The 16,790-nt window shown below is 34.3% G+C and overlaps 2 protein-coding genes across 2 annotated transcripts in view; one reads left to right on the forward strand and one right to left on the reverse strand.

Moving 5' to 3' along the window:
• Window positions 1-3,094: 3,094 nt before the first annotated feature.
• Window positions 3,095-3,706, reverse strand: LOC106106173. The gene has a single exon (XM_013286719.1). It carries the CDS (start codon window positions 3,704-3,706, stop codon window positions 3,095-3,097), a length of 612 nt encoding a protein of 203 aa, XP_013142173.1.
• An 898-nt stretch (window positions 3,707-4,604) lies between these two features.
• Window positions 4,605-16,790, forward strand: part of LOC106106249 — an 81,707-nt gene continuing 69,521 nt past the window's right edge. Inside the window, exon 1 of the mRNA XM_013286802.1 lies at window positions 4,605-4,718. The gene's annotated coding sequence lies outside the window, so the exon portion shown is untranslated. The remainder of the gene's footprint in view (window positions 4,719-16,790) is intronic.

Genomic DNA, 16,790 nt, shown 5'->3' on the forward strand with positions numbered 1-16,790 from the left:
TTCAGTTGCATCAATGCATTAAGGCGCCGCATGCACGATTTTACTACTCGGCATACGATGGCGCGAGTAGTCTTAATTTATCTTGTTACAATATAGTATTTTAAATTCCACTACAATTGTATAAAAATTGGGGGCGCTAAAAAATCATTAATTTTCAGAAATAAGTTTGATATACACTGCTGTAGATGATATGAATGTCAAATAGAATCCATAATAATCTCACGTAATAATTAACTTTAAGATCGCTTAATACGCAGAAAGGTGGACTAATATATGTTGCCCACTTCTATTAAAATTCTATTTTCTTTTTTCTAAATTGTCTACTTTGCTTTTAGTTTACCAAAATTAAACGTAAACAATAAAAGGCAGTTAATTTAATAGTATATGCCGACTATTCCAGCCTCTGCCACTGCGCCAGCCGCCAGACCCTTCGTGTTGCCGCGCGACCTCCTGCGGGACATCCGAGCGTTGCTGTCGCCGAGCGTCGCTGTCGCCGAGCGTCGTTGTCACCGAGCGTCGCTGTCGCCGAGGGTCGCTGTCGCCGAGCGTCGCTGTCGCTGTAGCTGACGACCCGGTTTCCTATTTGACCGTTGTACAAAGCTACAGCAGTCTGCAAGGTTTAGCTTTTTTTACGCTTTGTTTACTTATCACGTTATTCGCTCGTGCGCGTTAACCTTATCTAGATTTAGTAATGGCCGAAAACTTACAGGTACTAATTCATAATCGTGGTATTATTAAAGCTAGAATTACTATATTTAGTAAATATTACAATAATGTTAGACCGATTGATTTCAACACTATTCAAAGCGATGAGCATTAAGGTTTTTATCCAAAACATTTACCCCTAAGTTTAATGGCGTGAAAATATATATTCTAAAGCGTAAGCGTAAAAATAGGGCTTTTTATTAAAAAAAAGAGTTATTCAAAAATATGTTGTAATTGCTGACGTCTTAGGCGACAAAGAAGTGTGTGTTTACGCTTTATTATATTAGTATACATTTAAAATAAAATATAAATTGTATTTAGAACACCACACAACAAATTTATTTTTGTTACAAGTCATGGATATCTATTTTAAGTAAAAGAACTATAATAAAGTATTATTCATTAACTAAATCTCCTATCTTTATAGAGTTTAAACTAATTTATTACATTGTTTAAATGAAGTAAGTTTCTTTCTAGCTAACTTAACCTTTTTAGAAACATTCATAAAGCCTCTTGTGGTGAACTTCTTGTCCGCAGAACTAGGCCAGGCTTTTAGACTTGTTGCCAGTTTTAAGTTTACACTTCCAAAAAACCTTACATGGAAATGTTTTTGTTCGTGGATCGTTATAGTTTATCGTGTAGAACTATGTACTTTATATCTCTTGTATAAAGCGATAATATTTTGACGCCTTTTGAGGGTAAAAAGGTTTACTTAAAATGGTGACCTACTTCTATTAAAATGTTGTTTTCTTTTTATATTGTCTACTTTGCTGTAGTTTACCAAAATAAAACGTAAACAATAAAAGGCAGTTAATGTAATAGTATATGCCAACTATTCCAGACGCTGCCGCTGCGCCAGCCGCGAGACCTTTCGTGCCGCTGCGCGACCTGCTGCGGGACATCCGAGTGTCGCTGTCGCCGAGCGTCGCTGTCGCCGAGCGTCGCTGTCGCCGAGCATCGCTGTCGCAGAGTGGCGACATCACAGCGGTGTCGGCGCCGGATTCAGCTGACGACGCGGTTTACTACTTGACCGTTGTACATAGCTACAGCGGTTTGCACGGTTTGTCTTTTTTTACGCTTTGTTTACTTATCACGTAAATCCCTCGTGCGCGTTAACCTTATCTAGATTTAGTAATGGCCGAAAACTTACAGGTTCTTATTCATAATCGTGATATTATTAAAGCTAGAATTACTATATTTACTAAATATTTCAATTATTAATGTTAGGGCGATTGATTTCAACACTATTACCAATATTCAAAGCGATGAGCTTCAATTTAAGTTAGACAAATTCCAGTCTTTAATGTAGCAAATTGTTGAAAAGAGATCGGGGAGAGATCGAAATGTTATCTTCCGATTCATAGGACTTCTGAGTAAATAATGGAAGGTAATATTAGTTCATTAATGTATCAGTTACAGTTCTGTACATTCTTTATTAAATGTCCTATTCAAAAGCATCAAAGTATACTTTTATTAATTGTACATCGTTAATCTTAGACTGACTTCATCACTACACTACAAGTTTACTTAACAGTAGTACATAACAGCAGATGTTTTATCACCATTTTCTCACTTAAAATAAGTATTCAACTCATGTAATTTCAATTAGCCTGACTGCGAGTGTAACGACTGCAGTATCGTAGTTATTGAAAATTCATAAGTACAACATTTTATGTGATATGAATTGTTTATTAACAAATTCATTGTCCATAAGTCCATTGCAGTTATCAAAAGTACACGTTTATTTGAAAACCACGTTAATGTTATAATCAACACATTACCAGGAGAATATGCAAATAGAAATTCAAATTGCAAATCTAATCGATTTAGCGTTCGTTCTGTTAAAATCTTTGCTTTGATACTGTTGTTTGTGTAGTTATCTATCCTTTATCATAACATTATGATTAAGATATTACTAGCTGTTCCCATGCCACTTTATCGTCTCTACTCTAATCTTCTCTTTCATTTCTATTTCAGTGTCGCCCCTCATAGCACCAAACAACGGGCACTCTACAATGACATGCAGCACGGATTCCTGATCACTCGGATCGCAAACACACGAGGGGCTCTCCTTACAACGGAACCTGTTTAGGTAAGCGGAGAAACCCCCATGTCCCGTAAAAATTTGCGTTAAAATCGGATCCGAGTCTATCTTTCGCAGGACAGGGTACGCACTTACGGCATCCGGGAAGAAGACTTTGGTTGTTGAGGCTGTCTCCCCCTCCCTTTAGCGCCTGGTTCATACCTCAATCGACTCCAAACGGATTTGTCGCTTGAAGTATGAAACGGGACACTTTTCGTAGTTAGGTTTGGTCTTCATTCCGATTGCAGCTTGTTTCGCGTGTTCGTCCGCCCTCTCATTCCCTTCCATCCCCGCATGCGCCTTCACCTAACATAGTCCTATCTCCTTTCCTTGCTCACTCCCTTTCCTAATATTCTCCCTTGCCTTCACTGCCAGGGGATGGAGGGATTCTCCGTTAGCAACCGTCTCGAGGGCGGATCTGGAATCGGAATGAGTACCAAACGACCTGAACCTCGCGCTTCTAACCACGTACAGAGTTGCCTCATGCAGGGCCAACAGTTCCGCCTGGTATACGGTGCAGAAGTTTCCCAACTTTAATTTCCGGCAGAGAATCTCCGCGGCGCTATTCCAAACGGATAACGCCGCGCCGACCTTACCTTCAATTTTGCTGCCATCGGTGTAAATATTTACATCGACGACAGCTCGCTGGGTCCCTTCGTCACCGTCCGCCTTACAGTCGAACTGCTGCCCCTCCAGGTGAGCGGGGTGCAGAGTCTGGGCGTACCGGATCGGTCTTTCCAGCTCCAAATCTCCTAGCACTTGCTGGGTATGGCCCTTTTTTACTTCGTAAAGAAGGGCCGCTTCATGAATTCGAAGGTCCAGAGGAAGCAACCAAGTAAGTGCTAGGACCGAGTTCAGGGACGCGGTCCGATACGCCCTCACAATATTCTGCGCGAAGCCCCGTTGCACCCGGTTCATTAACCTCAAAGTCCACTTCCTCTTGGCCGCTGGTGCCCAGACGCTGGCCGCATAAAGGATCGTGGGTTCCACAACTGCCACGTATATAGTCCTGATGATCTCTGGATTTAGCCCCCAAGAAACTCTGGCTGCTCATGACAGTTGACGATAGAGGCCTTGCGCTTTGTTACAGACGTTCGTAATGTACGTCTTAAAGGTGAGTCTATCGTCAATTGTCAAGCCCAGGATCTTAACCGTCCTAACTAGCTCAATGGGCTTTCCATCCATGTTCAGACGTGGAGAGTCGTACTTGATCCTCTTTGTGAGGACTATTGCCTTGGTCTTGGCAGGCGAGAATTTTAATTTGTTCCTGACTCCCCACTTCTGAACAAGGGCTAGGGCCACATTGGCTCGGTCCTGTATTTCCGAGGTTTTCCCCCAGAGAACATCAGCACCACATCGTCGGCAAAAGCTTGGCAGTGTGTACCCACTCTATGTGTTCCTGGAGGAGTTCCTCCAAAAGGGGATTCAGCAGCAAGTTCCAAAAAGCCAGGCTTTTAGACTTGTTGCCAGTTTTAAGTTTACGCTTCCAAAAAACCATATATGGTAATGTTTTTGTTCGTGAATCGTTATAGTTTATCCTGTAGAACTATATACTTTACATCTCTTGTATAAAACGATTATATTTTGACGCCTTCTGGGGGTAAAAAGGTTTACTTAAAATGGTGACCTAGTTCTATTAAAATGTTGTTTTCTTTTTATATTGTCTACTTTGCTGTAGTTTACCAAAATAAAACGTAAACAATAAAAGGCAGTTAATGTAATAGTATATGCCGACTATTCCAGCCGCTGCCGCTGCGCCAGACGCCAGACCCTTCGTGCCGCTGCGCGACCTGCTGCTGGACATCAGAGTGTCGCTGTAGCCGAGCGTCGCTGTCGCAGAGTGACGACATCACAGCGGTGTCGGCGCCGGATTCAGCTGACGACGCGGTTTACTACTTGACCGTTGTACATAGCTACAGCGGTTTGCACGGTTTGTCTTTTTTTACGCTTTGTTTACTTATCACGTTATTCGCTCGTGCGCGTTCACCTTATCTCGATTTAGTAATGGCCGAAAACTTATAGGTTCTTATTCGTAATCGTGGTATTATTAAAGCTAGAATTACTATATTTAGTAAATATTTCAATAATGTTAGAACGATTGATTTCAACACTATAACCAATATTCAAAGCGATGAGCTTCAATTGAAGTTAGACAAATTCCAGTCTTTAATGTAGCAAATTGTTGAGATGCAGGGAGAGATCGAAATGTTACCTTCCGATTCTTAGAACCTCTGAGTAAATAATGGAAGGTAATTTTAGTTAATTAATTTATCAGTTATAGTTCAGTACATACTTTATTAAATGTCCCATTTAAAACCATCAAAGTTTACTTTTATGTATTTTACGTCGTTAATCTTAGACTGACTTCATCACTACACTACAACTTTACTGTTATACATAACAGCAGATGCTTTATCACCATTTTCTCACTTAAAATAAGTATTCAACTCACGTAATTTCAATTAGCCTAACTGCGAGTGTAACGACTGCAGTATCGTAGTTAAATGCCTGCACTGACACACCTGATCTGAAGCTAATTCGATTAGCCACTTCCGCTCTTAAGTGCCACGAATAGAATTCAATTTCGCCCGAAGTAATCTTCTTAATTGTTACTTCACTCTGACTTATTGTTAATTAAGAACAAAAAGCTGTGATAACACAACTTTATTCCACTTACAGCATTGTGTGCATAAATTTAAATACAAGGATAGAGTAAGAAAAACTCTAAATTAAAATTCATAAGTAGTTATATCGTTTTATGTGATATGAATTATTTATTAACAAATTCAGTATCCACAAGTCAATTGCAGTTATCAAAAGTACACGTTTATTTGACCACTACGTTAATATTTAATAATCAACACATTACCAGGAGAATATGCAAATAGAAATTCAAATTGCAAACCTAATCGATTTAGCGTTCGTTCTGTTAAAATCTTTGCTTTGATACTGTTGTTTGTGTAGTTATCTATCCTTTATTATAACACTAGCTGTTCCCGTGCGGTTTCATCTGCATGGAATTATGAAAATCTTATTTTATTGTTTACATTTGTCAAATTATCAATTACAAATGTCAAAAGGACATGACATAACGACAAATTTGATTCCTTGATGTTTTTATCCAAAATATTTACCTCCTAAGTTTAATGGCGTGAAAATTTAAAGGCCTAAAGCGTGGGGTTAAGTGTAGGGCTTTTTATTCAAAAATGAATTATTCAAATATAAGATGTAATTGCTGACATCTTAGGCGACGAAGTGTGTGTTCACGCTTTATTACAATAGTATAGATTATGATATTATTTTAAATAAAATATGAATTGTATTTAAAACACCACACAACAGATTTATTTCTGTTACAAGTCTTGAATATCTATTTCAATTAAAAAAACTATAATAAAGTATTCTTTATTAACGAAATCTCCTCTTTATAAAGTTTAAACTAATTTATTACATTGTTTAAATGAAGTAAATTTCTTTCTAGCTAACTTAACCCTTTTTAGAAACATTCTTAAAGCCTCTTGTGCTGAACTTCTTGTCCACGAAACTAGGCCAGGCTTTTAGACTTGTTGCCAGTTTTAAGTTTACACTTCCAAAAAACCTTATATGGAAATGTTTTTGTTCGTGGATCGTTATAGTTTATCCTGTAGAACTATGTACTTTATATCTCTTTTATAAAACGATAATATTTTGACGTCTTCTGAGGGTAAAAGAATTCGCAAAATTCAATTTTTAAAAATGTTTGAAAGTGTTAAATTTAGAATGGACATCTCTCGAGAGAAACATTTACAATGTAAACATAACCGTAAAAACAAGTACTGGTATACTAACGACACACAAGTTACCTCTTTATTTTTTTATAATTTTCTTGTTCACCAACTTTACTGTTTGAATAGCTTTATTGAATATTTAAAGAACGACTCTTGCCATAACACATACCTTTATATCATTAACTTGTTTCAAAAATATGCAACCTCAAAATGAATCATCATCATCATCACCAGCTCATTATACGTCCCCACCGAGGGGCTCGGAGCCTACCCTAATAAGGGCTGACTAGGCCATAGTCAACCACGCTGGCCAAGTGCGGTTTGGTTGACTTCACACATATTTTTGAATTTCTTCGCCGATATGTGCAGGTTGCATCACGATGTTTTCCTTCACACGTCGGGTAAATTATGTACATATGAAAATTCGAAAAATCGAAAATCACATTGGTACACGGCGGGATTCGAACCCAAGACCTAAATTACAAGTCAAGTGTTCAAACCACTGAGCCACCGACGCTCTTAGAACGCTCTTAGACGCTCAAAATGAATACTTTTTATTTATTCAAATAACGTAAAACAAAACAAATGAAAGAACCTAACTACCATTACTTTACTTCTATGTTATGTGACAACACATTGATAGAGTCACCCGACATATGCAACTCAAACATTTGTACCCATTCTTAATATTATAAAGAGGAAAGATTTGCGTTTTTGTATGTATTGAAATAACTCAAAAACTACTTGGCCGATGTCAAAATTCTTGCACCATTAAAAAGCTACGTTATCACTGAGTAACATATCCTATATTATTATTATTATTTCCTAATTTCACGTAGACGAAGTCGCGAGCAACAGCTAGTACTCAATAGTTCTAAAAACACCAGTTCTTTATAATTAAACAATTGACATACGTGCAGCTTTTAATATGAATTATTGAATTATTTAACTATGACAAAAAGAGTAAATTCCATTCAACTTATGTACGGGCTGACAAACGGCAATACTGTCGACCACAGCAAAGTTCTCATAATATGTAGATTTATTCAGAAACTTTCATAGCGTATTCCAGGGTCTGCATTATTCGCCATTGTGAATTAGACGAGAGAATGCCGCTGCCATTTTATATTAAAGTTACTATTTCGATTATACTTACAGATGTAGCCATATTTGTATAGTTTCCTTTGACTAAACTATCGCACAACTGTTTAGTCTTGGCCTATCTATACTAATATTATAATGAGGAAAACCTTGTATTTTTGTATGTATTGAAATAACTCAAAAACTACTGGGCCGATTTCAAAAATTCTTTCACCATCAGAAAGGTAATTTATCTGTGAGTAACATAGGCTACTTTATGATTACTTATGTTTAGGAACTATTAATAAATAGCGTGTTTCTGGACGCCGGCGTTAAAAATTCACTAAACTTTAACTTTTCTTGACTTACGCTGCCTAAACCCTTAGAGGTATATAAAAATGACGTATGAAAGAAATGTAGATCTTAAAAAGATTTTGTTTACGAATTGAATTAAAAACCGCACGCTATTTGCGGCGTTCTTTTATTGGTTTCAATATTAATCCTTAACCAAATAAATGCGTTTGTTATTAGGAGAATTTAAAGTAGAATAAAATTGTCTTTTACAGTATTTAAATTGGACTAATAGTTTAGATGATATCGCGAACACAAACAATAGCTTAGAGCTTAGCTTAGCTTAGAAATTTGGAATCTTGCATCAGTAGATCTCTGTTATTATGTAGATTACTACTAAGTTAATACTTTAGATTAGGTATTTAGGTCGAATATAGGGGCGAACGTAAGTTTTGAACTTTTAAACTACACGCGGACGAAGTCGTGGGCAATAGCTAGTAATTTATATGCATGTGCGCACACTACTCGATTTTTTCAGTTGAATTTGCTGCGAAACAATCGACAATCGCACAACTGTTGTGCGATAGTTTAGTCAAAGATGTGCTCCCTCTTTTAAATGACACCTTTCATTTACACATGACGTTGACATGTTTACAGGAATGACATTTTATGTTTATTCCCAAAAATGTCTTGCTAATGTTTTCATTTTAATTTCATACTATAGTTTGTCTAAATAATTTAGATTAGTTTGATAAATGACAAGCAAATGCCTTACTTAATAGACAAGTATCGTAGTGACGAACAAACACGCATAGCGAACAATTTTGAACTATCGATATTCGGTTTAAATAATTATCGAACTCGACTAAAATTATTGTTTTCTTATTAACTAATTTATAGGACAATTCTAGTATTGATTATGGTGTAGAGAATTTAGCGATGACAGAAATAATAGCGAAATCCAACTCGATTACCTACTGCTGTACCAGTAATAAACATTTATTTACTCTCATTATTGTTATGGTCATTATTAATTTGAGAAAACAGTGTTTTTTTTTATTCCATAAGTTATAACTATAAATCTATCGATTCCAACTTCTATAAGAATAAAAATCGAAAATCGATAAGATTCCTGACTGATTTTACACAAACATCCCTACTAAATTTAAAATGTATTGCCAAACTAATCTAAATTACGAGTATGTAGACACACTATAAAAGACAGTCTTGTAAAATTATTTACTTAGATATTTCTGACATAGAACCAGAATAAAAAATATATTCATCGTAATATATTGTGTACTAAATTTAATAATGGACAAAGACATAATAGGAAGCAAAGAAGCTTCAATATTTTTTCACAAAGCGACTTTATTTAAATGCAAATCAGCAGTCAATTGTAAACGAAAGCCATTTCTCTGTAATGAAACAACGTACGCATGTGAATTGTATATATTATGTTGATGTTACTTAAATTCTACATTTAGATGCTTTTCTCTTAAACATCTTGGCTAAGCTTGCGGCAAAAATGCGAGGATAAGATTTTCATTTTTAAAGGGAATTAGGCCGACATTATTAGTCATATTTTGTTCTACATTTTTTTTTATTTTAAACTAGCTGTTCCCGTGCGGCTTCATCCGCATGGAATTATGAAAATTTTATTTTATTGTTTACATTTGTCATATTATCAATTTTAAATGTCAAAATGACATGACATGATGACAACCTTGCTTCCTTGATGTTGACAGCAACTTATGGACTCTTTCCCACATTAGAGTTTCTATCCAAAATATTTACCCTCTAAGTTTAATAGTGTTAAAATATATAGCATAAAGCGTGACGCAAGTGTAGGGCCTTTTATTAAAAGAAAGAATTATTCTAAAAATATGCTGTAATTGCTGACATCTTAGGCAACAAAGAAGTGTGTGTTTACGCTTTATTATAATAGTATAGATAGTATTAATACCATGACTATGTACCACTTTGAATTGTTTCAACATAATTAAATTAACTTTTTTAAGTTTTCATTCTTTCTGGTTTTCTGTAAACCTATACTGCAATAGTACATTAAGTACATATGCATAATATACCTGGCTATTCGAATACGACTGGAATAGCGTAAATGTATTTTGCCAGGTTATTAGTTTTAACGTTTATACGAATGGTAGCCATCAACATTGCGCCCGAAGCTTATTAGTTCCTTAATGTGACGTGGAGTCGGGTCTATAGATGAAAGGAACAAAAGGGGTAGCGTATTACGTTGTACATAAGAAATCTATTTTATTAAGGAAACCAAATATATTCAATTATCACGTTAAAAAGGTCATCCGCATGAAATTATTAAAACTTTATTTTAATATTTACATTTGTTAAATTTTAAATTGCAAATGTCAATATGACATGACATGATGACAAACCATTGCAATCTTACTTCCTCGATGTTGGTAGCTTGTAGCTTATGGTCCCTTTTCTACATCGGGGTTTTTATCCATTTTATTTACCCTATAAGTTAAATAGCGTGTAAGTATGTTGCCTAAAGCGTGACGTAGTGTGTAGTGTAATTTTTATTAAAGAAATAATTGTTCAAAAATATGCTATCATTGCTGATATCTTACGCAACAAAGTAATGTGTGTTTACGCTTTATTATATTAGTATACATAATAATGTAAACATAATCTTTATCAAGTATTCTTATTAAGTTCCAACCGAGATGCTAAGGTATGAATTCCACGTAGATAGAGTAGCTTATGCAGGCACGTGACGATTGAACGATGGTCTAGTCTAGGCAACAGGAGGATTAAGTCAAGGACCAAAGTTATAATCTATGTTACAATATCTGTTCTTTGCCAGTACTTAACAACGGCTATTGTGATGAATTCAATGATGACTAAGTAAATTTCACGGTTCATAGTAAACATATTTCAGCGTAACTTATATACTTAAATTTAAGCCACAATAACCATAAAATGCTTACTCAGATGTAACTTATGTACTTGTAATGAAACAAAATATATGAACAATAACTTTATATTAAGAATGTCTTCAGTTTTACTGTATTTGAGTTCTTACACAGAATGCAATAATTCAAGTTTGTTTAATTTACGATGTTACCCTTTGGGGAAAAGGAAAATTTACTCTTTACTCCGTATGCTACTAACATACACAGTTTACACTCTTATAATTTACAATGGAACTAAGATTTAGTGTATGAAATAAATTTCGCATAATAAGAATTAAGCTTACTTGCTTATATTTTGTAATTTAATAACTCCTTACCTAGTTCATTATGACCGCAGATTATAAATTTACTTTTTACTTATCATCATTTTTCTCCTTGTCTTACTCCCGTAGTGGCGTAACAATTTTTTGCACTTCACATTACTCTATCATACGTCATCTCAATCATCCATCCATATCTTTTTTTTTTTATAATATAAGGTGGCAAACGTGCAAGCGGCCACCCGAATCCACCGAAATGAAAAGAGACCGCTGCCCATAAACATCCGCAATTGCAGATGCGGTGCCTACCTTAATTGACGGAGAAGGAGACGCACATAAAGAGGACATTTCTCCTTCTTATGCATCTCCTCCACCCGTCAGATCCACTTTTCCTTCCCATCCCTTCCTCTCAAGAAAAGGGTGAAAAGGAAAAGGGACTAAAATTGGGCCTCTGGCACCACACTCATCAGACGAAACGCGGAATTTCTTCCACTTCACGCTGTTTTCTGTGTGGTCGTGGTATTCCACCGGGCAAGCTGGCCCATTTGTGCGAAGATGTTAAAGCCGGCTCTACCACTGTTAAATATCTTTCTAGGTCTACCTCTACCGTTGTGCCCTTATAACTAACGTTCTCTTTGTAACATGCGATTTATCCCTCCTTATAACATGTCCATATCATGCTAACCTTTTACTCCTTACCTTCTCTACCACTAGGGCTACTCTCAAACTTCTTCTAATATACTCATTTCGTGGATGGATGGACTCGATGGATATGTGGAGCATAAGACATTCCTATTTCTGCCACAAGTACTCTTCTTTCATCCATCCCTTTTAGTACCTAACAGATCCCTACATCATGATAAGTCTTACTACCTCGTTAATTTACTTACATTTTTAAATTATAGGTACTGTTCTATCCTGAGCAATTTAACAAAGTAAAACATGTTTAAAAATCTTAAAACAATGTTGTTTGTTGATAACAATAAATAATAACAAAGAAACAGTGAATAATATAAACAATAATTAAAATTTAGATAGGCAAAGTCATATAGCAATATAAATAGAAAACTTTTATCCCTTCAGTTATCGGTAAAGATATTTAAATAAAATAAAATAAAATAAATGAAACAAATGAATTTGACTACAGTACTGTTGTTACGCTTTAACAATTTTTGCTAGAATTTCTATACTGCGTACTATTTCACGACTAATCCTTATAAAAAAGGCTGGTTTTGGGCTCACAAAAGTATTTTACGGATTAATCCCTCGGTCATTTCAACCGATTACCCAAATGTAGGTCAACTGTGGAGATCGTGTTGTGTTTTGTAAACCTGCTTTGTCGCGTTATTTTTTTACAGACGCGCTTTTACAGATTAAATAACGTAATCAATAATACTGAAGTAAAGTAAAATTTAAGATGACATAACTATGTTGTTTACTGATTAGTTACAGCTTTTTGACTGAAATCTCAAATTAAACGCAGTTTTATTGGAAAGGTGAATCTTTATTAACAAATAGTAGTGTTTTTTTTTCTATTGTTATAACTTAAATATTTTTTAACGCTAGGTGTCTTTAATTGCAATCTTTTCAAATTTAATGTAATAATAACAATAGTTAATACCTACTTCTAAATTTTAATATAAATGTTATGTATGTACATATGTGTGTGATGGGAAATAAAGCTTTCTTATTCTTATTATTATTAATAGTGGTTAGCAACATTTTATAATAATTACAAACCTTTTACAAATACAAATTTAAAAATTAAAGATCTGTGAAGCATTATGAATGACTAGCTTTCGCCCGCGTTCGCGAGGAATTAAAAAAAAAAACAAAAGAAAGAGAGATCTACATCTATACCAAATTTAATCGAAATCCGTTTAGGCTACAAACTGTAATAAACATCCATAAACTTTCTCATTTACGATATTAGTATGAAGTATGTTTCGCAGATGTAAAATAACAGCTTATTCAAAAGGCGTGTATATCAAATCATAAGGTGTTTGTGTCAAAAAGTTATTGCCTTTGTTGCCAACACTTAGGAATTACTCAGAAGAAAACTTGGCAAAGTTTTGAAGGAAACACATTAAAGGAACGTATTCTTTGTCACAGTCATATAATATATGAAATCTTGTTTTGAAACTATTACATTAAAAGCTTTCGAATTTATTATGAGTAAATTTGTGAATCAGTAAAGTAATATGTAATATCAATGAGTTGAATAATTCTGTTTACAACAGAAATATATCACACTATTATTATAAATTCGCAAGTTTAGATGGATATTTGTTAGAATTTGTAGCCTAAACGGCAGAACAGACTTCAATGAAATTTGTTATAGTTGCAGAAGATAGCCTGGAAGATAAAATAGGCTACTCACTGTAGTTTATTTTTTTAATTCCACGCGGACGGAGTCGCGGGCAAAAGCTGGTATATTTATAGACCTTCAATCTATACCATCTTTTGACATTACCTACTAATAAAGACAAATATAATTAAATACTTTAACAAATTACACTCAATAAAAATTAAATCCATAGTTTTAGTTGCTTATAATAATAAAGTAACTATCAGCATATTTAAGTAACAAATACAATTAACAACCACAAACATATTAGAAAATTAAACCAAAGTGATATAAAAATCTCTCCAAATTACGTCTAACAACCATAATTATAATCAACAATGAAAGGGGTAATTAATTAAACAAGAAACAAAAGAGCATTTCCTCGGGGAACATGATTAGTGTGCAGTTTCAAGTTTACCGAGTTACTAATCAAAGTGCGCTGCAGTCTGATTCCAATTAACATTGTCGAGTCGGTTTCTGTTTTGTCATGATTGAACTGGAATCTCCGGTGGAAATTAGATTTCAATAGAAATGGAGTCTCCATCGGCCGTATTGCGTTACTGGGGAAATTCAATTACTCCCTCCTACTATGATAAAAATAATATAAATCTTTTATACTCACATAATAAGAGATTGCACTCATTTGAATCGGAAACAAAATTATTCTAGGAAGTAATATACAAAACATGTTCATATCTAAGTTTTTATTAATAACTAGCTGTTCGCGTGCGGCTTCATCGGCATGAAATTATGAAAATTTTATTTTATTGTTTACATTTGTCAAATTATCAATAACAAATGTCAAACTGACATGACATGACAAACCTTGACAATCTTGCTTCCGTGATGTTGGCAGCAACTTGTGGTCTCTTTCCCATTAGGGATTTTATCCAAAATATTTACCACCTAAGTTTATTGGCGTGAAAATATATTGACTAAAGCGTGACGTAATTGTAGGGATTTTTATTAAAAAATAATTATTCAAAAATATGCTGTGATTACTGAGATCTTAGGCAACAAAGAAGTGTGTGTTTACGCTTTATTATAATAGTATAGATAGTATAGATGATAAAATTGTATTGTGTTTGTGTTTCGGTTGAACAGACATTACTAAATAATTCCTTAATATTTAATTTAGATTTATAAAATTAAAACTAAGAAAAGACAAGATTTATTCAGCTAATAAAACATTAACGTCTATTAACACTTACTATTAGAGAGAGTATTTTAAATAAATCCTTTGAGCGTACCTCGTACTTTTATCTACTCAAAGCACCTTTTGTGGGATCAAAGGATCTCTCCGCAAGGTGTAAAGTAATAGGATTGAAAACACATTATATCGAGAATGTGATAAAAGTGCTAAAGTCATTTTACTACGACAGGTTTGTAAGAGAAACTATTCACTTTGTAGTCAACTTCAAACATATAAATTGATAAATGAAAGATCATTATTGAAAATGATTTATCATACTAATATTATAAATGCGAAAGTTTAGATGGATGGATGGATATTTGTTAGAGCTTGTAGCCAAAACGGCTGAACAGATTTCGAGAGAATTCGGCATAGATGTAGAGGATAATCTGGAAGAACCATAGGCTACTTGCATTTGTTTCTTTTAATTCCGCGTTATACGGAGTTATACGGAGTCACGGGCGAAAGCTAGTTTTTTTAATAAATCTTTTCGTACCTCTATACGTGGAGCAACGCATGCCTTTCAGCTACGTCTTTAAAAAATAAAGTAAACCAGTTAATGCTTTTAGAAATAAGCGAAATCGTAAATAAAAATTCTTTATGAAAAATTCAAATTACATTCCTAGAAAGGGAAGTGACAAAGGCGACTCGTTGAAAATCCTCGGGCAATTCTTTGTTTGTAACGCTTTCAGGAAAAAGTTGAGTACACTATATGCTGCGAGAATGAACAAAAGACACGGCACATTTTCTCTATTGTTCCGCTCTACTGTACGAGTAGGTGTTATTAAGGTCTTAACTTTTTGTACTTTGAAAACTTAAGCGCCTGCAGTTATATAATAGTTGCACTTTCAAAAGGTTCAAAAATGTCTAAAGACATCATTGCCGTGTTTAAAAGATAATCATTTCGATTTGCCACATACATAAGAACGTATTAAAACTTAATAAAAATGTGGTCTTATGTAATAATTTCTTCTACAATCTTAAAACCCTTTTGTACAAGAATAATAAGTAAAGTACAACTGTAAGGTATGTTAGTAATATTGTAAATGCGAAAGTTTGGATGGATCGATGGACGTTTGTTAGAGTTTGTAGCCTAAACTTCTGGACTGATCTCGATGAAATTTGCCATAGATTTAGGACATAATCTGGAAGAATTCATAGTCCACTTACTTTTATTTTTTTTAATTACACGCGGACGGATACGCGGGTGAAAGCTGGTACGTTAATACTATTTATTAAAATTAACAAACATAAATTGTTTGTTAATTTTAATAAATAGTATTATATTGATGTATTAGCGTATGTTATTTAATATTACATCCGAGTTGAACATACTGAATTTATCTCTATCCATTTTCAATTCAACATGAGCGTTAGTTCGTGCGTGAAATTAACTCGGCGCGATGCCTCATTGTGCTAAGTCTATGGATGTACGTTTTTTTATCTATTTACCCAATTCCCGACATAAAAATCAATTGCACTGGTTCCGTTCAAAACAAAGTGAATGAACGTAAACGAAACATTTGAAACAGACAAAGGAAATAACATTTTTTAAAACGTATTTAATTAAATTCTGCGCCAGCTAACATTTAAATGTAATTAACTTTAGATTCTATAAGATCTTTGATAAAAAATTACAAGAAATCATTTCTTTAATTGAAAAATAGTTTTGATGGAACTCGCATTAGTGATTTGAATTTTTAATTGACTTGTATATTGAATATTAGCAATATTGACTTTTGGAAAGAGAGTGGACAAGTCTTTGATCTATACATGTAATAAAATTGGAGTGTCTGTTTATAATATCAGAAGAAAAATTCCAGTTTTAGGGAAGTTGTATTTGCGTTGCTGATAAGGATAATCGCATTTTTTCTGTCTGTCTATCTGTCTGTCCGCAAGCCGCGTTTGTTCCGGGCAATCTCCGAAACGACTGGGCCGATTTAAAATAAAATAAAATAAAATAACATTTAATCTTATCACCACTACAACACAATTGGAATAAGAGAAAAAAAAAACACACACACAACAAAGTAATTAAAAAATAATAATAATAATAATAATAAACACGTAATTAACAGGACAAACAAAATAATTGAAATGTGTAT

Source organism: Papilio polytes, unplaced genomic scaffold (genome assembly GCF_000836215.1).
Source record: "Papilio polytes unplaced genomic scaffold, Ppol_1.0 DF822289.1, whole genome shotgun sequence".
In the NCBI taxonomy this organism is placed as follows: Eukaryota; Metazoa; Arthropoda; class Insecta; order Lepidoptera; family Papilionidae; genus Papilio; species Papilio polytes.

What these genes read in the sequence shown, in the direction of transcription:
- LOC106106173 (XM_013286719.1), bottom strand. Translation starts at nt 3,706, where the DNA reads ATGAACCGGGTGCAACGGGGCTTCGCGCAGAATATTGTGAGGGCGTAT.